Source organism: Anopheles coluzzii, chromosome 2 (assembly GCF_943734685.1).
Source record: "Anopheles coluzzii chromosome 2, AcolN3, whole genome shotgun sequence".
Taxonomy (NCBI): Eukaryota; Metazoa; Arthropoda; class Insecta; order Diptera; family Culicidae; genus Anopheles; species Anopheles coluzzii.
This window is the reverse complement of record NC_064670.1, coordinates 5013883-5038222: the sequence shown is the minus strand read 5'-3', so window position 1 is coordinate 5038222 and position 24340 is coordinate 5013883. Positions and strand designations below refer to the sequence as shown.

The 24340-nt window shown below is 48.4% G+C and overlaps 4 protein-coding genes and 1 long non-coding RNA gene across 8 annotated transcripts in view; 2 read left to right on the top strand and 3 right to left on the bottom strand.

Moving 5' to 3' along the window:
* Positions 1 to 15292, top strand: part of LOC120947496 (uncharacterized) — a 60700-nt gene extending 45408 nt beyond the window's left edge. For all 4 annotated transcript variants that reach the window (XM_040362865.2, XM_040362864.2, XM_040362863.2 and 1 more), the window contains exons 9-13: positions 6226 to 6274; positions 11078 to 11368; positions 11463 to 11641; positions 11719 to 11922; positions 12006 to 15292. In XM_040362865.2, coding sequence (XP_040218799.2) covers positions 6226 to 6274; positions 11078 to 11368; positions 11463 to 11641; positions 11719 to 11922; positions 12006 to 12713 — 1431 coding nt within the window. In that variant the 3' untranslated portion in view covers positions 12714 to 15292. The remainder of the gene's footprint in view (positions 1 to 6225; positions 6275 to 11077; positions 11369 to 11462; positions 11642 to 11718; positions 11923 to 12005) is intronic.
* Positions 1 to 24340, bottom strand: part of LOC120950462 (60S ribosomal protein L17) — a 195683-nt gene that overhangs the window by 126251 nt on the left and 45092 nt on the right. The gene's annotated exons all lie outside the window — the stretch shown is intronic.
* Positions 15445 to 17579, bottom strand: LOC120947508 (uncharacterized). Its single transcript, XM_040362886.2, has 3 exons — positions 17465 to 17579; positions 16436 to 16829; positions 15445 to 16203 (listed from the first exon to the last, which is right to left on the bottom strand). Exons 1-3 carry the CDS (start codon positions 17577 to 17579, stop codon positions 15933 to 15935), a joined length of 780 nt encoding a protein of 259 aa, XP_040218820.2. The 3' UTR covers positions 15445 to 15932.
* Positions 16837 to 23801, top strand: LOC120947510 (uncharacterized). The gene is made up of 3 exons (XR_007452104.1): positions 16837 to 17360; positions 17431 to 17591; positions 20336 to 23801. It is a non-coding gene; the product is annotated as an uncharacterized LOC120947510 (long non-coding RNA).
* LOC120947498 (heparan-sulfate 6-O-sulfotransferase 1) overlaps positions 21081 to 24340 on the bottom strand; it is a 68047-nt gene continuing 64787 nt past the window's right edge. The window contains exon 7 of the mRNA XM_040362866.2: positions 21081 to 24196. The gene's annotated coding sequence lies outside the window, so the exon portion shown is untranslated. The remainder of the gene's footprint in view (positions 24197 to 24340) is intronic.

Here is a 24340-nt window from a genome sequence, read left to right as displayed (position 1 = left end):
CGTTTATATCTTTCAAAAATCTTTCAGCTACGGCCGTTATCAGCTTCATGCACGAGTTTGTGATACGCAATAGGCAGAACACAATTGCGGGCCACTGCAACACATTGCAATTGGGATGTGTGTGTGTGGGGAGGTGCTCAGATAAAGCCTCTCAGCAGTGCTTCTTATCGTCAGCTATCCGGTTAATCATTACCGACCCCCGCCGGTCCCATGTGGGAGCGCGCTAGGAAACAATTCCGACGAGCTCTCGAGACAAACACCTTGTACCAACTTGGTCACTTTATGTTACTGAATAATGCCTTCTCGATTCCACCGCCACATACCCCTAGTATAGGGATTGGAAGGGAGAGAGAGAGTGCGTACGTGATTCGTCTGTGTGTTCGACGCACACACGTAATTGTTCACCTCGGCGTGCGCGCGGTCGCGGGCGCTCGCCGGGTTATTCGCAAAGCTATTCGCGACGACGTTCCGGGTTAATAAGCAGCTGATAAGAAACAGTTTGTGCTGGTGTGTGTGTGTGTCTGTGTCTGTGTTTTTGCGGTATGATGAAGCATTATCGAATGCCAAGCCGGCACCGTTTTTTGTTCACGATTCACGAGAGCAAACGCACTCCTGGTGTGTTGTTTGCTGGTGGCATTTGACCGCGCGTTACATACCTCTAAGCACCAGAGCAACCCCCCAGATTGATTGGTTCCTAAGGCAGCGCCCGGCACCCCGGACTTGTCTATCTGTAGTGTTGTGTGGTTGTGTGCGATTGCAGTACAATCTCGTTACCGTGCGCGTGACGTCAGATCAGCTTGCCGGCGTGTTGTTGAGCTCTCCGGTGCTTTGTCCGGTGTGCTTTATTAAGCCTACGACACGCTACTAAGGCGGTTAGAAGGTTAGAAAATGCATTCCTCTCTTGGGCGCCATCTCGCCAGATTATGGCATAGGACGGGAATTAGAGGGTGGTGAGATCAGTAGCAGCAGGTTCACAGAACGATCACACTCCGGTTGAAGGAACGTTGTGGTGTGGCACCCAAGACGGTGGGACAAGACGCGGAATGAACGTAACAAGATTGATAGTGAGTGTGTGCGGGGCAAGCGGCGGATTGGAATGGCGCGACGCAGCAGCAGCAGCAGCGGTAGGGCGGCGCGAGTGCACGAGTGTGTGTTAATATGTGTGTGCACGGTGGGCACACGAGAGTTTGTGTATTGTGGCCTCGAAAAACCGTCTACCGGGCGGCGCGCAGTTTGAGTTCACTCGTTGGCGAAACCAGACGCGCGCGCTTGAGATCCGCGGTGGTGATCCGCGCAAAACGGACACAAACCCCACACATACACAGTGGCGTGCGCGGCGTGTTTTTTTGCCAATTTACCCTTCTTTCCTTCCCGTGGTTGCTGTTGGTACGTTACGTTGCGGTCGTGTTTCGGAAGGCGTTTATTTTTTAGACCCGCGATTTTTAATCAATCACACTTGATCGCGTTCAAGCAAGAGCGACACCCGCGAAGGGACACCACAAATATGCGATTGATCGAACCGTGTTGATGTGTGGTGTGGTGTACGACGATGCGTGTTTAAAGCCGCGAAGCTCCTCGTGAGCATGTTTTATTTCAGTGCGTAAAAAAGTCGTACATAGAGCCTCACCGTGCTCCCGCCCCTCCCAGTGTGTGACGATCGTATATGTGTGTGTGCGCGTGACAGAAATGGTGAAGAAAGATCACGAGCGTGAACTGAAAAACGCTATCAACGATAACACATCAAGACGGCATGTCGTGTGATTTAATTTTCCGCTCATCGCCCACCACCGGGCGTGTGACTTTTCCCACTAGACTCGTAAAGTGCGTATGTGTGTGTGAATGCGCTCACGTTTATCGAACAAAAAAGTTGGAATTAAAGTGCGTCGTAGTAGTAGACACACCGCCATCAAATCCACTTCTATCCCCTTTCCCTGTTGTTGTCCAACAAGAAGTCGCAGAAATCGCTACGAAAACCGACGACGACGGTGGCAGCAGAGTGTGTCGCACGATCCTTCCCACTGCTGTCCACGGCACCGCGCACAGCTTTTATCTTCGGCCATCTTAACACGCACGCAGCCCTCCCGCTCCCCCTCTAATATGTATCGCGCGCAAATGGTGTTGTCGGCGCGTGGAGATAAAAATAGCGCAAAACGAACGCGAAAAGCTTGATTAAACACTAAACTTATTAGCTGCAGATCGGAAGAGGAGCGTTTGATCGTTCGTCGCGGTACGTGTGTTCGTGCCATAGGGATCGTGGTTAGAGGGTGCTGGTTTGTTTGCCTATTGGGAACCACTAGACGGGTTGAAAACTGCTGGCTGTGGTTGCTCTTGTCCAGGAAATCCGCTCCAATGCGGATGTTATTAACGCCAACGGGGGGAACTGCGGATATAAAAGTGTGACTCCTTGATGACTTAACCAGATCTCCTCCGTGTACCAGCGGGTCTTGTTTTCGAAGCAACAACACTGATCAACTTAACCCGAAAGGGCACAGAACATCATCCCCCCGCCTCTCCGATCGGTCGCACTTGTGATCTTGTGCCGAGGAGAGATCGTGAGCTGTTTTGGTGGAGCTTTTGAAAGGGTCCTTGAAGTTGGTCAAAACCAGTTCATGGATTGGTTCGACTCTTTGGAATGGAGGTGTAACTCCCCACAGCCGTAGGCGCTCTCCTTTGGCGGCGTCCCTCCAAGAGAGTGTCATTAGGTTTTTGGTGGTACTAGTACGCTGCTGTTGACCTAGGCCTACTCACCGGTCTCTAGTCTCTCTGCGGAGGGCATTTGTCTGGAATGTGAAAGAGAAACGAACGGCGGCTGACGTCCAGTTAGGTAGCAATGATCGAAATTGATTGCACAAGATTACTTGATCTATCGACTATCAGTAGTAGTATGCTCTAGATAGAAGTGCTCAAGTTGATATACCCTTGTAAGCTTTGTCGTAACAGTTTTAAATCCAATCCACTTGAAAGTTTCCACACCACACACCGTACAGTAGTTATCGAAGACAAACAAACATCTCCAATAGCAGAGGCAGCGAGAGCCAACTTGATAATCGCGAAACCGAATTGAGTGTGTCTGATCCTCCTCTCACCAGTTTCTAGTTGCATCCAGTTAACACCCGGTGTATAAAATCGATTAACATTTGTGTTGATCGCGCGTCAACTGACGTGTTGTACTCCGATAGAGCAATAAAACCGGAAACGTGCTCTGCACCTACCTTGCCTGATTTGTGGTAGAAGTCGTCAGGACAAAGTAGCGCTCCCCCCTCCGGTGGACGTGCGTTATACCAAAGTTAGCAGCTGATGGTGCCGCTTCCCATCGCTTCCTCTCCTCCAATGCGCGTTTCGTGGTACAAAAATCTATGGCCAATAAAACGGCCCAGGGTGGATGAGGAGTGTATTGCGCGGTGGTGTGTTTACTGCACTCGTTGCTGCTGGCGCGTGTGAATACTCCCTCCGAAAAACCAGCAGTGATTGATACTGGAACCGCGTCACTAACGTGTGTTGGTTGCCGCCTGCCGAATTTGTCGACGCTCCGGAGCGCCGGTGGAGGTTGAGGATTGAGAGGACGGGAGACAGGAGGTTAAGAAGTTGGATTTTTTCGGTTTCAATTTGGTTTCCAGGGGGGTGATGCGGGTGTCCGACCACGTTGAACGGTCGTGGTTATCGCTTCTCCTCCTTCCAGGGGGATCTTTCTGCGCTGTTGTGCTCCAAGGGGTCGTGACGACGGTGGTGGTGTGTATATAACCAACACCAACATCACCATCTCCACCACCCTTGGGACCCCGGGGGTGGTGATAATGAGTGTGGACCAAATATTTACCCCCGGTGTCCGGAAAAGGAACAGGTTGCTGGGGGTGGGCAGGATGTGTTTCGGGTTTTCGGGTGGCTTTACTGATGCGTGGTGGTTACATTCTCTGTCTGTTCCTCATATCAGCCCACGCTCGAGCTAACGGCTCCCCAGACACAGTTCAGGATTTGTAACGTTTTGCATCGACGGTTTGGTGGTAGTTCTTGTTTTTTTTCTTCTGTCCACCTTTGTTGTGTGCAGCAGGCGGGGGCGCATATCTTATCAGTGGGACTATTGACCACGGAAAGCGAAAAAGGGGATCTAGGTAGTTTAGCCTTTTGATGCCGCCTTTTTTATTGGACCTTGGAAAGATTTGGGTTTGTGTTTTTCCATCGCTGCTGCTGCGCCCAGCGAGTGTTCTTTCAGTGTGTTGTGGTGTATTGAACAAGACAGAGAGGGGGGCAAATATAATTTAATTTAAATTGCAAACATCCATCACTAAGAATTCTAGTTCAATTACTTTTAATTGCACAGGAAGCAAGAGAAGCTGTGTGTACAAGTTATTTCAACCGTCGTGAGAGCAATCAGTCGGGGCGGCCAAATGTTTCGGCTCTTTAGCGTAAACCAGACAAAACATATAAGGGAGGGATAAGGGAGGGTAGAGAGCGAGAACTGCGCAAATGTTGCACCACTAACAGCTACCCCATTCCACCTGATGGGGAGGTAGGGCAGGCAAATGGTGCTAATAAGACACGGCGTTTCGGTGATGGATTGGTGGCCGTTTTGGCATCGTCGTCGGGTGGCAAGGGAAAATCGACATGATGGTTAGCATTCTGTGCCTTCTTCTCTCTTTTTCTCCCCGATCGCTGAAGATCCGATCGGGGGGCAGTATGTAGCATTTTCATTCACTCTAGTCCGCAAATTCCGTAAACAAATAGCAAAGGTTAGTGTCGAGCGAACGCGTGCAGCAGCGCAGCGCATCATCCACAGCCATACGACGCGAGCGCTTTAGGGCAGGGGAAAACGAGAACAAGATCAAGTGTGTCCTACCATCAATCGTGTATGTAACCGACCCAGCGGGTGGTGTGTGCCGTTGTGCGATGTGTTACCAACGGAGCATTGTCCATTTCGTACGTCCAGTTTGAAGACGGAGTGATTCGATGGCACACGATCGAGCGGTGTGATCCTCGGCGCAAAGTGGTGTACCGAATCCGTAAATAATATCCAACGACTGTGTGCGTGCGTGTGTTTTCTCTTTCTTTTGGTTCGTCTGTTAAGTGGGCTGGTTAGTGTGGCCTCGTTTATCCACGTGCTGTGTTTGGAGTGGAGTGAAGATTCTAAGGGCTCGAGTGTGTTCTTTGTGCGTAAAAATTGTTCAAAATTCTGCGTGTGAGTCTGTGCCGTATCAAAGCTTTTATCCAATGATTTTCCGTGTGTGGTGAGGATTCGACGCGATTGAACCATGTTCCGTCGTTTTTCCCTGTTCGATGCTGCCCCACCCTCCAGTACGGTGTCTGTGGCACGGCCGAAACCACCGCAAGTGCCCAAGCTGCCACACTCCTCCAGTGCGGCAGTGAACGGTGCCACTGCGGTGCCCGAGTTTCGTGCCCCACCCCGTACCGATCCGATCAATATCGCCGGAGCAGGCGGGGATGGTGGACCCGGTGGCAATGGTGCACTGCTCGCCAGCAATGGCAACCGTAGTCCTCATCTGTTGATGCGCGACGGTTCCAGCACCGGTGAGCTGCTGCATCTACATCAAACCACACCGGGACATTCGCCCGGCTCCGTCGGATCGGCATCGTCGGCAGGAGGTGGTACTGTCATTCGACCACCATCGGTTGGTGGTGGCTTCAAGCTACTTTCCTCCTCGCCGGCTACACGCTACCACCGGCAGCAGCACTCCTCGATCAGTGGATCGGCACCGGCCCACACGGCCAGCGCACTGCAGCAGCAGCAGCTACTGTACGCGGCCGCCATCCAGCACCACGGTCCGAACCGGCAACCGGTTAACAATGTGCCCGTGGTACAGTCGGCTACAGCACCGGCCAACGGTGGCCCCATGGTTCGCCCGTCCGCAGCCATTACCGCGCGCGAACGATACAGCTCCGGACGCTCCATTAGCAGCCCGGTTTCGCCCAGCCAGCTCGCGGACTGTCCGCTGTCGACGTCGATGCCGACCAGCATCAAGTACTACTACACCTCGCCGACCTGGTACTCGCGCTTCAGCCACTCACTGCGCAAGAACGTTCTGCGCCGTTCGACCAGCGCCCACAACAGTCAAAACGTAATGTTGGCCTAAGAAGACGCTCGATTAAATGCACTTTTACCCCATCCATCACATCCATCCATTATTGCTACTTACTCTGTTGCTGGTGTGCTGCGCAAAAGATACGATTAGTAATGGAATCTTTCCTTTCTGTGTTTTTGTCTCATTTTAGCTGCCCGTTGCCGACCCATTCCTGGAGAAGGTTCCGCTGTCGGATCTAGGTGAGTGTTGTGTCTCTGATATATGATTGCTGGGTCTCATGTTTTCCGCTGTTTTGTGGATGTATTTATAAACCTTACGTGATCGATATTTTGGCCCTGTCGGGGCGCCGCCACCCGCCCGTTCATCTTGTTGTTCTCCGCTTGATGATCTTCTGTATATGTGCAGTATGCGCCACAGACTGCACTTGTTTGTTCGCTTTTCACTCAAACGGTTGATCGATTGCCAAAACATGGCCACTCCTCGCCACCTAGCTCAGCGTCTCGGCGAAAGATAGAAGGATGCAACCGGGCCGAAGGATATAGAAATAAGACATGACGAAAACTTACTTCTTCGTTCATAAATGTCAAATTGTGTGTGACAGTTGAAAGATTTATTAGACAAGGATGTTATTACGTTTCGTTGGGTTACGATGATGAGTTAGATAAAATGGTACGACTTTTGAACTTTTTGGTTTAAATATTCAAGATTGAAGAACTTGAGTGTAGCTGAGTAGATTCGGAATTTATAGTGCTGTTGTTGGACCTCCTTTGTGCTCCAAAACAATTGTCGAGCTTGGCTTTCTTTCCATCAGCTTGGGTGGGAGCATGCGTGAGCTTACGATATTGTACGTAGATCATCGTCCGAGTCCGGCTGTAAACTATCCGTCAGTAGATTGAACGATGATTTGAAAAGATGCCCTCGTTTTCCTCCCTTTCGGTGTGTCGCTAGCACCACTTGACCCTGCGGAAGCATTCCGAACACCCCTCTCTCTCTCACCGACCATGCGCAATTAACCACAGCCGACGACGGCTGATGACGACGACGACCACGAACGACGGTTAAAGATTGCCTTGAATGTTTGTAATTTCGGACCACGGGCACGAACGCTCTGCTTGTGCTGCTGCTGCTGTTGCTGCTGTTCTGCTCTCTCGGTCAAGATCGGTCAAGATCGGGGCAAGATCTTTTTCACACCAGACACCACCTTCCCTTGCGCGATCTACCCTTTTTAGTGTGGTGCGCAAAGCCGCGTCTCTGTATAAGAAAAGGATCAGGCTGCGCAGACCAGACTGCTGGCAAATGGCGTTAAAGCATCGTCGTTTGTTGTCGTCAGCGGAAGCGGAATGCTCCACCGATGCTTACCGGGGGGCTGTCGGAACAGCACACGGATCAGTTGATCGGTGAATGCTGGGAGTGCTTGTTGTACACATCGCCCCACACCATCGAGGCGAAGGCGAAACTAGCAACAAACGGAACGAACAGTAGAAGAGAAAACCCTGAATTTGCTTTCCGTCGCGATCGTTTGCGTAGTGAACGTTTCTTCTTTCTTCCGCGTTTGAAGCGATCTCTTCGACTTCCTCTTACGCAGCTGGAATGTGTTTTCGGTTCGCCGTCGGTGTAGAGTAGTACTGTTGTAGTGTATACCAAGTCTTTCTGTGATCCGTGATCTCGTTTAGTGAACTATCGAACAGTTGTGTGATATAGGGAAAGCGGTGTTGTCTCGGCCCCGCGACAATCTCTGCCATTTTTGCGTAGTGTGGTGATCGTTGTGTAAATATGGTTCCTTCCCTTCCCCAACCAACCAACCAACCGATTCATTCACCCTATGTCGCAGCGATAGAATAGTTTTCGTTTTAGTTGTCGTTTCGAAAAGGAGTTTCAACTAATTCTCTCTCTGGCAGCACTCGCTGTGTTTGCAGGATGCATTTTATGTGTTGTAGCTACAGTAGTGCACACGTGGTGTACCCCTTTTACTAACACTGTGGATGTTGTGGCTCGTAGAAATCAACTTCCCCACCGTCTAATAATGCACATACTCTCCGTTTAGGGGCAGCAATAGCGTTCGATCACGCCGTTTCGGTTTGCTCTCTAACGGGCAAACAAATATCGTGTGCGCTTTGTTTGCTGACTTCCTGTACTGTGTATGTATGCCCCATGATTGACTTTTAAAAATAGAGCGTACGAGGAAAATATTGGAAATCATTCACTATACACACACACTCGGCGGGCACGCGTTCTCCTCAGCGAGGAGAGTCATGTGTCGCGCCAGAAAACCAATCTCTAGAGTAGCAGTGAGCGCGGCAGGAATACACATTTTAACGTATTTTGCGCCGATACTTGATGGTAGATAGATTGTTGTTTTACTTGATGAAGATATCAGAGACAGGGAAGGAAAGAGAGCGAAAAGGGTTGAGAAGAAGTAAATGATGTTTTGTGACCTGAATGACGTCACACGAGTGTGCGCGCGTAGGCAATTCAGTTTTTGATGCGTACATCCCCGCCCGGTCGATCGTGACCCACCCGCGACACGTGGAGGACTGGCCGTGCACCGTCAAACATATGGTTCTGTCGTCAGTAGCCGCCCAGCCTAGTAGTGTAGTAGAGGCAAGTCCTCTGCCCTTCGCTCCTCTGCCATTGACACAGGAGGTGTAGTGGTGGTGGCAGTGAGAGCTGTGTTATTAATAGTCAGGACGCGCGTTTGGGTGTTGAGCTGTTTTGATAAATCAAGATCAATTAATGCGACGCATACGTGCGCATTGTGCGCTGGCTGGCATGAATCATTCATCTTATTTTCAGGCTCCTCGGGGTTGTGATTGTGTGCGGTGTGTGTGGCTAAAGCACAGTCACAAAGGCGTTAATGCCCGAACTGGCTGGCCCCATGTAGTAGCCCCATCGTCACAGCTGATCGTTCGTTTCTGCCGTGTAATAAAACAGCGGCAGAATAAAAGCAACCGAGGTTGTACAACACTGTGAATGATATTTTTAATCCTACAAGTGGTGGCGTCGATCACCACCCATAACGTCTATACTTGTTGATGGAACAGCAGGGGGAGATGGCGGTGGCGATGGATGCCGGCGGCGGCAACCCCATCGCTAATTATTCGATCGTCATGCGGCGGACACCATACAGCTCTCATGCGCGAATAAAGGAAGCGGAAGGGGCTGAACTTTACAACAATGGTGGTAACAACCTTAGCACTAGCGCAGGGCGGGCAGCAGCAGCAGCAGCACTACTGTGTAAACACACTGGTGTGCGAGATGTTCTGTTGGGAATAAACCTTCGTGCGCCGTGATTTACGAGGATGATCTAACGAGAAAGTAGCATCATCACAGCAGAGGGTCGTTGCTCTTGTTGAGTTTGGGTTTTAACGATCCCAAAATGTAAGCTGTTTCGGCCCAATAAGAGGCCAATTTCAAAGAGCAACAGTGGGCCGGTTGCCGAACAAACCTGCCGAAACTAGAATGTCAACAGGTGCTGTCAACGGTTTCACCGAACATTGGTCAGGCACGCGGGGAAAATCTGTACCACACCTTCCGTCGTTGAAATTATGTTCCCATTTGGCAGCAGCGGGTAATATGGGATGTAAATTGAAAACAAATCCGACATTCATTAGATGCCATCAATTAGTGTCAGTTGTGTGGTGGTTGAACACATACACCCAGATGGGCGGCGACCATGAACTAATGTAACTTGTGGGGAGGGTGCAGTTGTAAATGACAAGTGGTGGTGGGATCAGACGAGACGCGGGCATCTTGTACTCCATAGTAGTTAGCAAGAATAAACTGATAGTTCAGAGTTAACGTCTTCAAAGGCGTCTTGAAGTCGAAACGCTTGATCATGTATAGTATACTCATTTCCTATCTGTGCACTGTAGAACCGTCATTATATGCCGCAAACCAAGAAAAGCACCGTATGTTGTGAATGTGTGTTTGCAGCTTAGCGCCAAGCGTGTGTCTCCGTGAATGTGAAACTAATTCCCTACTCTGCAACATCCCTCTGCTGTGCTAACTACCTACCACCAACTTCCCGAATGGATCCCGGCATTGGAACGTGGGACAGTTTGAGTCGCTTCGGCAGTGGCATCAGCATGTCCGATAGCAGCGAGCACAGCCACCGTACTATCAGCATCGCGTCCAATCTCACCAGCTCTGCCTGTTCGAGTGCGAGCAGCCTTAGCCAGGACAGTAGCAGCTGCTGTCTGGGGTCCTGTTCCGAACCGGACGGGGGCAGCAGTGGTGCTGCCGGAGGAGGAGGAGGCCTTAGAAGCAAAATCTGAAAGTATCTTACATTGATGTACACGACACGACACACCTCCCTTCGCTCGCTTCACTGTTCGCTCATAATTGTGTGTACATCTTCATGGAAGAGTTCTGGTGTGATGATAGAGCGGGTTTGTGTAATAGATTTGATGTCTGTCTGTGTGTGTATATATCTGTTCTGCATGTACCATGTGAAAGGAGCTCATTTGCCGCTGCTTAACATCACCTGCAGTAAGTGCTTTGAATGCAACAACCTCACGCTGCCCATCTTTACACGCACACTCACTCACTCGAACGTTCAATCGATCTGCGGAGAGGGTCTGTGGTCGTCTTTTGCCTAATGTGTCTCTCTTGTCCTTGCTCTTCGAAACGCGGTTGTGCGTACAACAGTGTGTTATGTGAATCCAAACTTTAAGAAAATTAGTAACCCTAAGAAACGGTCCAACTATGGCTGCAGGCGGCGCTGGTTTGCCGGCCGGGAGCCATGGCCCACGTTGCATTTCTACTCGAACTATGCCGGCCGGCTGGTTCTGGGGGCCGGCTTCCACGATTTCTTCAACACCGAAACGTACCCGCTGGAGAGCATAAAGGAGTTTGAGGCAATCTCGAGCGCCTGGAAGCGGCATCTGGCGGAGCTGCTGAAGAAAGGTCGGCCAGAAAGTGTTCGCGAGGGGGTGGGATGGTATAGTTCTATTTCGATAGCTCGGAGGGTGTGCTGTAAGTGTGCATCATTGAAATCTCGTACTAATTGCCTTTTGTTTGCATTCATTTTGTTTTTTTTGCAGAGGAAGATGAGTCGCAGATATTTGTCAAGTTCTTCCGATTTCATAAGTGCTACGATCTGGTGCCGACCTCCGCCAAGCTGGTCGTGTTCGACACCCAGCTGCTGGTGAAGAAGGCGTTCTACGCGCTCGTCTACAACGGCGTCCGGGCGGCACCGCTGTGGGACTCGAAGCGCCAAGAGTTTGTCGGCATGCTAACGATCACTGATTTCATCAAGATTCTAAAAATGTATTACAAATCACCGAACGCGTCGATGGACGAGCTCGAGGAGCACAAGCTGGACACTTGGCGAAGTAAGTACCTGTGAAGGGGGGTTGAACTGTGGACCAGAATAAGTAATTTGCTTTTGTGTGTGTGTGTGTGTGTGTGTGTGTGTACATTGTACAGAAGTGCTACAGGAGGACGTGAAGAAGCTCGTTAGCATCGGTCCAGATGCGTCGCTGTACGATGCCATCAAGATGCTGGTACACAACCGCATCCATCGGCTGCCCGTGATCGATCCGGTCACCGGCAACGTGCTGTATATACTGACTCACAAGAGGATACTTAGATTCCTATTTTTATATGTAAGTACGCTCGCCGGTCGTGAAAGCGAACGGTTGAAAAAAGAGCTGTTTGTTAACAAACGTGTCGTTCGTTGCAGATAAATGAACTACCAAAGCCATCGTACATGCAGAAAACCCTCCGGGAGGTGCGCATTGGCAGCTACAACAACATCGAAACGGCGACGGAAGATACCAGCATCATAACGGCGCTGCACAAGTTCGTAGATAGGCGCGTGTCCGCTCTGCCGATGGTCGACTCCGAGGGGCGCCTGACGGACATTTACGCCAAGTTTGATGTTATTGTGAGTGAATTGTTGCGAACTAATGTCGTCACAGTCGAAATCATCGCCACCCCGCCCCCTCACTAACACACCTTCCGTTTCAGAACTTGGCTGCCGAGAAAACGTACAACGATCTGGACGTGTCCCTGAAGAAGGCAAACGAACATCGAAACGCGTGGTTCGAGGGCGTACACCACTGCACGCTGGACGAAACGCTCTACACCATCATGGAGCGTATCGTGCGCGTCGAGGTCCATCGGCTGGTTGTGGTGGACGAGTTGAAGAAGGTGATCGGCATCATCTCGCTGTCGGACATCCTGCTCTACCTGGTGCTGCGTCCCAGCGGGGACGGCATCGGTGACTCCGAGTCGCTCCGCGCCACCGATCCGAGGCTGATGAAGGCGGGCTCGCCGGCGGGCGGCAGCAGCAGCAGCAAGCTGCAGGCCACCAAGCGCGACAGCAGCAACGAAAGCATCGAGGAGGAGAAGGAAACCACCGAGGAGGACGCCGAACAAGAACAGCAGGATGCTGCCGCTCACAAGACTGAAACCACCATCACGCCGGCCACTCCCAGCAACGACGAGGACGGGCAGAAGAACGAAGCGGAGGTGGAAGTGGAGACAGCAGATGATGCCGTCCCGGAGCTGGCGGTCGAGGAGCTGGCAGAGGAAGCGAAGGAAGACCCGGACGATACCGCGTCCACACCGGTCGATCGTAGCAGTGCCAATGATTCTCCCGTCGCGCAGGAAATGCTCGCCACCGACGTCCCACTGCAGTCCGTCCAGCGGGAGGTGGGATTGGTTAGTGAGTAAGAGGCACGCCTAACGTCTCAGTCGGCGGGGACAGGAGCAGGAGCAGCAGCAGCACGGTCTCGTTGTGTCAGTTTTGGCGACACGCGCGGAAAGATTGAAAGTTGGTGGGGATCGATCGATTCCCCTTTCCTTCATTCGTGCTTTCGTGCGGGGATTGTGTGCGTGGTGCTGCCTCTGCTGCTTGTTACCGATCCTTTTTCTCGATGTGTGTCTGCTGTGTGATATATTGGGTCGCGCCCCACGTGTTTCCAATTGTTGTGGAAGCCCGGTGTGTGCGCGGTAGCCGACGTGCGCGTAGAAGCAGCTGTGTTGTGTTGTGGAGGAGAGTTTGAATGCGCTGTGCAAGAAGATAAGATGATTGATCTTGTATCGGATCGATGTCGAATTGGAGGAAGGATCGCAAACTTCGCCGGTGTTGTGTAAAGGTGTAGGTTGTAAGTACAAAACAAATATCTAGCAAAACAAAAGCCAATCAAACATAGTGCAAGCTTCCGCTGCGTGTGTGTGCGTGTGTGTGTGTGTGTGTGAAGCGAGTTAGTAATGCGTTTGGCAGAACTGAAACATTGCAACACACAAATACACACTCACACACACTCTATTCAACTCTACTCTAATAGACACTTGTGTGCAACGCACAGAAATTCAAACATTCGCTTCGGCTGTTGTTGTAGAGAGGAAAGTGTCCCCGTACACTCTTCTAGTACTTTTTGCATTACAATATTCTCTTATCCAGTAGCGCCGAAGAGAGAGCACACGGCTGGGGAAGAGGGTAGTAGTAGTGGTAGTAAAAAGTAACCAAAAGATAGCAGAAGAAGCAGAAGAAATCACACACAGCGCAGTGTCGGTGCCGGTGACCCATCCCAGCGGGAAGAGTAGGAACGGAGCAGCAGGGAACGTTAGGCAGAAAGCAGACAGAGAAGGGTGGGTGGGTGGGTGTGCACCGTTTATCTCATTACAGATTTTAACTATTTGTTCTTTTTCTTCATTGCTGCCATGCCCGCACCGCGCCGCCCCTCTCCAGAAGAGGCAAAATGTGCGTGCAGAGAAGTGTCTTTCTCTTTGCTTATTGGTTAGCGTTAGGCGAATGTTTGTTTTAATCCGTTTCTTTTTGGTTTCAAAGAGAGTAGAGTTCTTTCCACACATTTTATTATTCGGTCGAATTAAACACACACACACTGTTGTATTGTTTTTGCGATAGATTGTTGTTTGCGTAAAAGTAACGCGCGTGTAAAGAGAGAAATTGTTAGAATTTTTGTTTGTTTCGTGGGCTGTAAACACCGTGCGCGGGCGACTTAAGAAAGGTTAGAAATACTAATTAATTTGCGCGAACACACACGTCGTGTGTGAGTGTATGTGTGTGTGTGTGTAGGATGCGAAAACCAAACTTATTTGATAATAATTTAAAAATTATAGTGTATAGTGCAAGAGTTAAACGAATACGAATTGGGTAAAATGCAAAGAAAGCAAAGCAAAACGATTAATATGAAGAGATATGTATGATGTTAACAAGAGAGGGATATGTAGAGCAGAAGGAACCGAGAAGCGAGAGAAACTACTAAAAGAATGTGAAACACACACAACACAACAAATTGTGAATAGATAGGGCTTACTAGTAAAAGATAAACAGCAAGAAAACAGCAACAGAAACTATTTAGAAGCTAGCTATACATTTACACAGATAGTAGATAAAACGGCGTGTTGTTGCACTATACCCAAAGGCATCCACAGAGAGAGCAGGAGAAGCGAAGCAGTGTGTGAGTGTGGATCGATGCAATAAGTTGAGATTGAAGGCAGAAAGGAAACAGCATTCGTTTTGAGCGGAAATGTGTTAAGATTATCGTTTCCGCCGCATGGACACATACACGTTTAAGGTTTCTATTTAGGGTTTTTTACTTTCACCGCTCTACTCTACTTTGCCTTGCTTTGTGGTGTTGCGCATTGTCTCGGCTCTATTTACAGAGGCGAAAAAAGGAAGAAAGCGCGCGCGCCCACCACATCGTGGTGTGATCGTCGTCGTCGTCCTCGTCATTAGGAAGGGAAGGAAACATTCGAAACACAAGAGAGATTGGAAGAAGAGAACACAGACGTTTGCGTTGTGTAAGCAATTGCTGGTGATTTGGTGATAATATTATGATTGGCGAAAATTGAACACAATCGATGTGTTCTCCCTTTTTTCTCTCCTAAAAGGCAAGGCCCCATTGCATTGCTCGCGAGTGTGATGGTGGTGTGTGTACCTTAAACGCTTGTTGTTTTCCAGTGTGCGCGCGTCGCAGGAAAAACGCTTGAATTATAGAATATTATGGAACGGACTCAGATTGAGGGAAGGGGGTGAAAATTGGTGGGAACACAGACACACACACCCCGCTGTCGAAGGGAGTAAAAACCCCGTGTGTGTGTACGTTAGAAAAAAGCCGAAGAAGGCGGAATATGTATAGCATGTGCGCGTACGCGAAACAAAACAGAGAAGAGTTACGTTGAATCGCTAAGATGATTATTAAGAAACTAATGGAAAGTTCAATTGCGGTAAAAATATTAAAGAAGAAGGAGAGAGATAGCTCATATAAAATACACATAAAGTACTACTGCGGCTTTGAAGCAAATCGAATCATGATGATAATTAGATGTGAAGCGAACGAGATATAACGCGAGGTAAGTGAGCGTTTTGAATGCCTTTTTCTTTCGTTTCTTCCGTTATGGTACCCCACCAGTAGAGCGTACACACATTGTTGACATTTTCACAACGTTTAGTTTTATTATTTTAATCAACACTTTTTAACATTTTTTCACACTACCTATGGGATCACTTAGAACAGTGACGCGCTTGGAAGTTTGATACACCCCAGTCAGTGTTGTGTAAGGGTTGGGGGGGTTGTAAGGGTAAGGGGTGGGGGAATTACGTTTTCGGTTGACCGAAGAAGAAGGAACTTACATTACCTCTGGTTAGTTCTCTGGCGAGTGGGGCAAGGAGGAGGGAAGGGTCCACAGGGAGAGGGAGTTGTATTAATCGGTGGGTGGATAGGAAGCGGTTGCGTTAGCTTTGGACGTATCAATGCTGTGGGAGAAGAGCGCAGAGAAAATTGGGATACAAAAAAGGGTTAATATTCGGGTACGGAGATTAGCGATGGAAGATGACATTTTCTCTCTAGTTTCAATAAATTAATGACCACAAGTACCCGTTTGGAGGTGATCGGGCTTTTCGCCTAACCCCACAGACCACAATCACAACTCATCGTGATCGTGATCTTGATCATTGTTTGCTTGCTGTTCTTGTGGTGTTGTGTGCAGTGGAATTTCGACCGTTTCGACCGTCCCGCGGACCCGCTGCTCCGGGAGCTGGTCGGACGACGCGTTGCGGAACCGGCTCGGCACGAACGTGACCGTGCCGGACGCGCTGTGCACCGAGTTGTGTTCGTTCGGTGTTTGTGTGTTTGCCGACGGATCCGGACTGGTCAGTGTAATGCGTGACGACGGTGTCGGTGTTTCCTCCTCGCTTCTCGGCCCGGCGTGTATGTGGTGTTGTGAGAGTGTTGTGCGTGTGAGGGGTGGAAAGCGGGAACAAAAAAGCAAAACAAAAAAACGAGTAATTTAAACAATTCCTTAGCTATGGTACAAAGGTGTCTGAAACGGAACGCTTATCTGCTTAAATCCTTTAATCCTCCCTCACTACTGGACCCCTCTTCTGACCTCCCCTTGATGCTCTCCTCTCAATTAATAATAATTACCTATCCCGTGCCTGGATCTCCGAGCTGACCGTCACACCGCGCGGCTTCCGGAAGTCACACTCCACGGCGAACGCGGCATCACCGGGCGTCACAATGTCGGGATCGTGCTGCACCACGACGATGTTGGAGTACACCTCCCCATTGTTAACCGTCTGGCACTGGTCGAGATTGAACTTCATCTCGAGCGTTCGGCCGGCCCGTTCCGGCTTGACGAAGCATGGTTCGGTCTGCTTGTAGTAGCTACCGCGCGTGTACATCACGCCCTGGAAGTCTTCCTCCGTCTTGAGCTCGATGCGCATCGAGTCGGCCCCGCAGCGCAGGTTCACCTTCTGCAGGCCTTGGGTCGAGGCGTCGATCTTGAACTGATCGCCGAGGTCCTGCTCGAAAAGGCTCTCTATGGGGGGTGAAGAAATGTGATGAGGAAGTTGTTAGATAATGTATTTGGATTTAATATCATTTAACAAAATGTAACATATGATCAAATCCTTTTGAAAAGGACCTAAAATTACAACTACAAGATAAGCCGAATCGATGGGGAAAGTTAGGTCATTTGAACGATTCAACACCAAAATCATACGTTCCCGCTCTTTTCTGTCTTCTAGCCACAGTTTACACAATACCGACGAATGTGCAGCATGCCAGAACGAACCAACACACGTAAAGAAAGTGAGTCGTGGAAAACCGGTTCCAGGTGGATGATTCCATCCCCCAAGAACTCGACCACCTGACCCCACCGGGAACACTGAGCGCGCGTATGTGTGTGTAGTCGTGGTGGTTTGAAGAAGCTCACGCACCGATGATGATGATGATGATCATGATGGCGATCGTACCGGAATGGGGGTGAGCAAAAGCAAAGAACCCGTTACGCGCTGACGTTGCGTGGCTGCGGCGAATGAATCAACCCGAATCGATGGCCACACTTTCTGTACGTGAGTCATCCATTAAAGCGGATTTCTTATTTAACTTGCTTTAAACCTCTTCACAATCTTTTGTAGGTAGCTTCACACCGAAACACACTCGCACACTGACCTTCAGGCTTTTGGTCCTCCTGCTGCTTTTTGGCAAACACACTGCACAACGATGGTATCAGCAACACCAGACAGCACTGGAGCAAGATGACGGTACTGCAACACTTTTTGGCCATTTTTGTATGCAGGTAAAACACACACACACACACTTTGTGCAATGGGACACTATTATTATTCACTTTTGGTGTTCACAACCTCACATAAACCGATAAAGCCGCTTTCAATGCTGCTGCTGCTGCTGCTGCTTCTTCGCTGATCGACGGTCGCTGACTGAGTACGATCTAACACACCGAACCACGAAGACTATATATATGAGTGTGTTTGTAGTGGTACCGGTTACGGATCGGGCGGGGAGAGACCAAACCCCCCCCCCCCGTAATTCCAATCGCGCCTCCCTTCTCCCGTGAGCACGCGTCTATTTCGTTACTCGTTCGGCACCACGTGGAAGCTCGGCTCGGCCTCGCTTCGTATTGCGTGCGTCGTTGTAGAGCTTTTGCGTACAGCTGTTGCGCAGAATAGGATGAGGCGAGGTACACACTTCCTGCCGCCGTTGTTTGCGCCACCCTTACATAATGCAGTGTGATAGGGTGATAGGAGGGCTTAACGGAAGGATTTTCCCACCAGCTGCTTGTAGCTGGAAAAACGCAACCCTATTTATATTTGCCCTTCCTTTTTCCCATTCCACTTGAGTGCGGTATGCATTTCCTCCATTGGAAGTTACCAGTATCGTTTGCGGCTTAGGAAAAATGGACTTCTTTTATGGAATGCTGCCTGCAACCGCCTTCAAAAAGGGTCCGGCTTTTACACTTACAATCGAAAGCATTCCCAAAATAGATTGAGTTTGAGAATGTTTGTAGGGTCTGTGGTCTGCCGCCACGGTTTTTTTTTCTTTTTTTTTTTGTTTTTCAATCAAAACCTAAACACTTCCTCCCTTCGGCCTGCTTCGATTTGCTTATCGAGCAGTAGTAGCAATTGGCCGCGTGTGGTTGTTGCCGTATCATACATAGTAGGCGCTGGTGGAAGTCTTTTTTTTTCTAAACTTTGATTTCCGCAAACCACCGCGCGCGGTTGGACGCGAACGACTTCCCGCCCGCCCGCCACGTTTGCGCAAGATAATTAGGATTTCCTAATGGTAAACAGTGCCGCGTTCCTTTCGCCCTCTCTTGCACTCTCTTGGATGTATAATTCGCAATTTACAATTAACCTTACTTCCACGCCTGTCCCTCTGTACCTGGTGTCTTGGATTGCACTTTCCTCTCCCGTGCGGTGTTTGTGCGTGCTTGTGCGGTTTGTTGCGCATCGGCGGAGCACGTGTTTTTCTTTTACGCGCATTTTAATTTAAATTCAAACAGAAGAGACAAACATGTGTGTGTGTGTGTGTGTGTGTGTGTGTGTATGTGTGTGTGTGTGATTTCTTTAAAATATGTTTATTTGTAGCTTTTCAGGACCCACCTAAAAGACTTTGAGCATCTTTCATGTGAATTGGACATAAATCGAGTAATGACTCTCTGCAACAAGCGAAATTTTTTATAAGATTTAAAATTGGGTCAATAGGATAGGATAAATCCATCAAAATCTAACACAATTGTGCTAATTAAAAACATTTAAATCCTAAAAGTTATGATACAAACGATATTTTGATAACATTTCCCTACTCCTCCATCCTCCTTCCCCCACGACAATAATAACCACGATCGATCGAGGTCTGATAGTGAAAGGGTTTTTTTCCGTTTCTTTACTGTATTATGATTCGCTTCACCTGCCTCCGGCACCATCACCTCAACGGTTGGCAAAACGATAAAAGGAGCGAAGAAAAGTAAAACCACACACGACCCGCGGACCGCAGACCGCACAGTGGCAGCACCGCCTTGCACTTGGACTTGGAACAAAAACGATGGCAAAAGAAAAGAAGAGGGAAAAAACGGGGAAAGAAACAAACAAAAAAACAAACACAAACGATCGGTCCATTTCCCTCTAAACGAAAATTGCCCCTTTTGTAGAAAAAAAAACATTCACGCAAAGATCCAAATAATGAGCGGTTGGTGCAGCAATCGTCTGCCGATCGAGGGAAGCAACGAGGAAGAACGGGTAAACATAATTGAATCATAAATTTATGTTTCATTGCCGCTACCGCCGCCCGCCTCTCCACCACCTGATTGCGCAACTGGTGATGGCGTGGCGCCACTTATGTCACTTTACGGGAAAGAGGACGATTTGCCGATTCGGTCGGAACGAACGGAACAAAGCTGCAGTGTTCATTCCGTGTCCATTTTGCACATGTCGTCGAATTGTGCACTATTATTTCCTGCTGCTATCCTCACCCTTCATGTGCGTGTGTGTGCATACACCTCTAAATAATCAATCAATCTCATTTATCATCCGGACGCGGATCTTTCACTTCCTTCATCGACACGCTCAATCATCGGCGCAAGATTGGCCTCGGGGACGTCGCTTGCAGAACCAGTTCCAATTTCGCCCCCAACTACCTTTCGCCTTTTGCGGCGTCGGCAAATGTGGGCTACTAGTGCGACAGTGGGGTTCCATCACGCGGCCGTCCTGATAGCTGTCCCCGGGCTGCGTAATCCGGAAGCGTGTCGGTCGGAGTTTGTTACATCAGGGGAAAAACTAGTTTTCTCGCCGCTCGGGTGAAAAACTCACTTTCCGCGCGTTAGGCAAGAAGCGGAGTAAGTCAGTAAGTCAGCAGGTTCGGTTGTTGCTGGGTGCGTAGGGGGAAAAGTTGCCCCGTAGTCTGGTGACTTGCGACCAAATTCGATCTGTGTGAATTAGGGAATGGTTTCCTGGGTTTATGTAAACATAATTAATGTAATTTTTATTGTATATTTATGTCAAATCTTATTTCCTTTTTTTTCAGAGTGAAAATCTTCAGTGAAACGTTTATTAAGCCAGTGAAACGATCGGTTAATGCTGATTTATTGATTTTTCGAAGTTTTAAATCACGAATTAAAATTCCATACTGTGAATATTGAAATGAGAATGATGTTTGGAAAACAAAATGCAATGCTTTATTTGAAAACACAGAAATTTCACCTTACAGCCCGTGTGGTATGCAATCCGCGGAACAAACGCCCAAAAGGTATGCAATACGCACTGCACAACCGAACTGAACTACGCTGTCAACAGCTGGTGTCCCGTGGAAGCGCCACTGTGCTCGGCTTAGAAAAAAAAACAATCGCTTCCGTCCAAAAACCGGGTTGCTTTTCGGCCGTTGCTAACCGGCGCACATGCACCGCGGCGAGAGGCGGCAGCATTTTGCGCCCGATCGTCCCTTTGTTTTTAGATCATTTGCCATCCCGCTCACACTTTGCAGCATTGAACAGCGCGGAAAATGGGAAGATGGGAAGAAAACACACTCTGATTCAAATTTTCCCGTACCGGTCGGACCCGGCGAAACCTGCAATTTCGGCTTGTTCTCAAGCAAAAGTACCAGGAGAGCATGCAGCCGTGCAGCCAGCAGCGTGACCGGTCAACTCCGCACTGGCTGCGTACGTATGGGAAATTCAAATTTTTGCACGTTGAACAGTGGGCTGGTGCGCCGCAGAGGAACAATTTCGGATTTTCTTTTTTGTTTAAATTAACGCAATACGAAACGCGAGCGGTTTTCATATCATTCCATGCGCCTTGTCGCTTCGGTAAGAATTTATTTGTTTATATCATATATATCTTTGTTTTTTTGTTGCGCACTTCGCATTCGCGCACATTACAACGTGGTGTGTTTGTTTTTTGTTTGTTTGTTGCTTGCTTCATGTCCTCCAAAACCTAATTCTTTCTTCCTCCCTTGTTCCCACCCCTCTTAACCACTAACAAAATGCTTCGATTCACTGTACAAATGGCCTGCCGGTTTCTTTTTCTCTCTACCATCTTCTTCTTTCCTTCTCTACCTGAAAAGTAATGCTTCCTTACAAATCTAAAACGCTATACGGTATTTCTTTATTTGTTTGTATCAATCCTACTACTTTTAATCACTTGTGTGTTGCGCTTATTCTTTTATTAGGAGTCACGCTACATACAAATTGTGGGGGGGATGCGCTGCTTTTTTTCGTTTCTCCTTATCGTTCCTTTAGCGTGGAGTATATTTATGTATCATAATATACTTTTCTTCCTGTTTGTTTTTGGTTTAATTTATGTTGTTTTATCGCAATTTGTTGCTGCTCTGCTGCTCGTTGCCCCCTAATATGCGCACTCTTGCTTTCGTTCAGTGTGGTGGGGCTCTCATTTAAAATGCTCCGGTTTTTGTAGTAAAATATTGGGTGTTTTCACACCAAAAACAAAATAATAAAACAAAAATCGTAACATGAACGTTTCTGAACAAAGAAATGAACTAAAAGCACTGCCAATGCACACCACCCACTGTAAACCGCATCATGGGTTTTGGGTGTGTGTGTGTGTGTGCGGTTAGCCGTTTACCTTTCCCCTTTCCAAAAGTTGATTGAATTTTCTCCCTTTTTCCCAACCACTTCCCTTACACGTCGAGCAGATGATAAAGCTTTCCTCCCATCCCGTCATCCAGAAGGGGATTGCGCGAACGAAGAGGATCGAAAATTTATGGCGAAAATTAGCGAATCACACCGTTTTCCCTTACGCACAAACCAACAGAAGCAAATGAATCCTTTCCTTGTCCTTCCCCATATGGTGTGTGTGTGGTTCGTTCCCTTTTCGACCCTCCCTCTCCCCACCAGAGAGCATAACGCACTCAATAAATTGTTCTAATTTCCTTGTGCGGCCGCCCTGTCCACCACCATCCATCCATCAACCCTCCCCTTCTGGGTTCATTTCATTGTGCGCTGAACGAGTGGGGGGGGAGGGTTGTGTTTTTAATGCCCTCGCGGTGCCCTTATTAAGGAACGATATCCCTTCGAAGCAGGGGGAAGAGAGAGAGAGAGAGAGAAAGAGAGAGGACGATGGGGATAGAAAACAGCGCGAACGAAGGGCTCCACGGAGAGCTCGAACCCGCAAAAGCATAACTAAATTAACCTCATTCACCACAAAAGCTTAAAATGCGCACAGTACAGTTCGATGAGAAGGGGATGGATCTCTCTCTCTCTCTCTTTCTCTCTCTCTCATTCTCTTTTTGTCTCTGCACTACGAGAAAAAGGTTTGTGCAGTGGTTTCGACGGGATTTTGATGGAAAGGCGGCCCGAATGCCCCAAAGCCTACTGAAGCTTCGCGTTTTCTGTGTTGTGTGGTGTTTTGTGTGCTGCTTCCCATATTACCTTTTACCTTACTGAAAAGTCACTGAGCGAGCGAGCGCGGTGGGAGAATTTGTAATCAACCTTGCAAAAAAGAAGGAAGGGAGGGGGGGGGGGGGTGGAAACAGGACCGCAGCAGCAATCGAAATGGTTGGGGGCCCCGCTAACGAAATTAATGTTCACACAAACAACACTTCTTCCTCACAATCTCTTTACACCTTCTGCTGCTGCTGCTGCTGCTGCTGCTGCTGGGGAAAACTGCCACCGTCTCTCTCTCTCTCTCTCTCTCTCTCTCTCTTTCTCTCTGAGTCTTGTTGTTTCACTTATTTACTATTGTGCAACTGACTGGCCCTAAGGGAGTATTTTGTGTGTATGTTATTGTGTTTTTGTTTACTATTACTTGTGTTTCTTTCATTCTCTCTCTCTTTCTCTCTCTCTCTTTCCTATTTCTTATTTTATTTCGTGATATGATTGATTTTGTTGTATTGTTGCATTGTTGTGGCATTTTTGTTGATTCTGTTTCTTCACTACTGTATGTGTGTCTCGCTCTCTCTCTCTCTCTCTGTCTCTCTATTGCACTGTGTGGATGTGTATGTTACGCTTAAAAGCAAAATGGTATAAGGATGTGAGGTGATTTACACAGCTTTCTATTGCAGCAAATTGGAGTCGGGAATGATGTTTATTGTGTCTTTACGTTATAAAATTATAACAACCACCTGGAATTTCCTGAATTAAAAATAAATGAAACAAAAGTGTCTATTGCGCGTGATAAATGGAGAGCCTAAGCAATGTGAGAATATTATAGAGTAAATAAACCTTTAAACCCTTTGCTACCTAAAGCGAGTTGGGGTTTAGTAGTGGGGTTCAGTGTAGAGCTTTGTAAGCTCTGTTTTGAGAAAACAATTCAATCTTCTATTCGCGCAAAGCAACGCGCATTTGCGCGCCCGCGTAACAAATGTCGTCCGTTTTTGCGTATAAAAATCTTTGGTGGTACGCTGCGCTTACACTTTCACGATATCTCCGGCACGGATTACATACAAGCGGCCCAGTATTGTTTTGCAGACACGCAGATCACTTAATTGTATTCTGAGGGCTAGTAATAGTAAAAACGTAAAAACTCATACAAAATAATATAGCTTCAGCAATGAGAGGGAAAGCAAAAACAAAAAAAAGGGGAACGAAGAATACCTGCTAAAGGAGAGGAGAACGCTAAGGCGAGCAGCCAGGCAAACCCCTTTTCCCTATCTATTTCCTGTCTGTCTGCTGGTAGTACCCCCTTCCTGTCCTATCTCAATTTAAAAGCTTATCAACTAACTCAAACTGTACACGTGTGCAACGGTGGCGCATCCGTTTGCGGTCCGTTGTTGTTTACCGGTGTTCGTTTTGTCGCTTTTGATTAAAAGAAAGAGAGCCAAAATAATCAGCACTGTTCTAGGAGAAGCACTCCAGGAGAAGGATGTTGCTGAAAGATCGTCCCTTGCAGGTGGTGGAGAGATTTCGGTGTGTCGTTTTGTTTTGTTTTTCTTCTGAAATGAAAAAAAAGAGAATAAAAGTAAGTTGGAGAAGCAATAAAATAGTAAAATTTAAATCCACACTTAAAACTAGTTTTCTAATTACTTCACCCCCCCCCCCCCCTCCTTAAATCAATCCAAACCCACACACAGGACGCG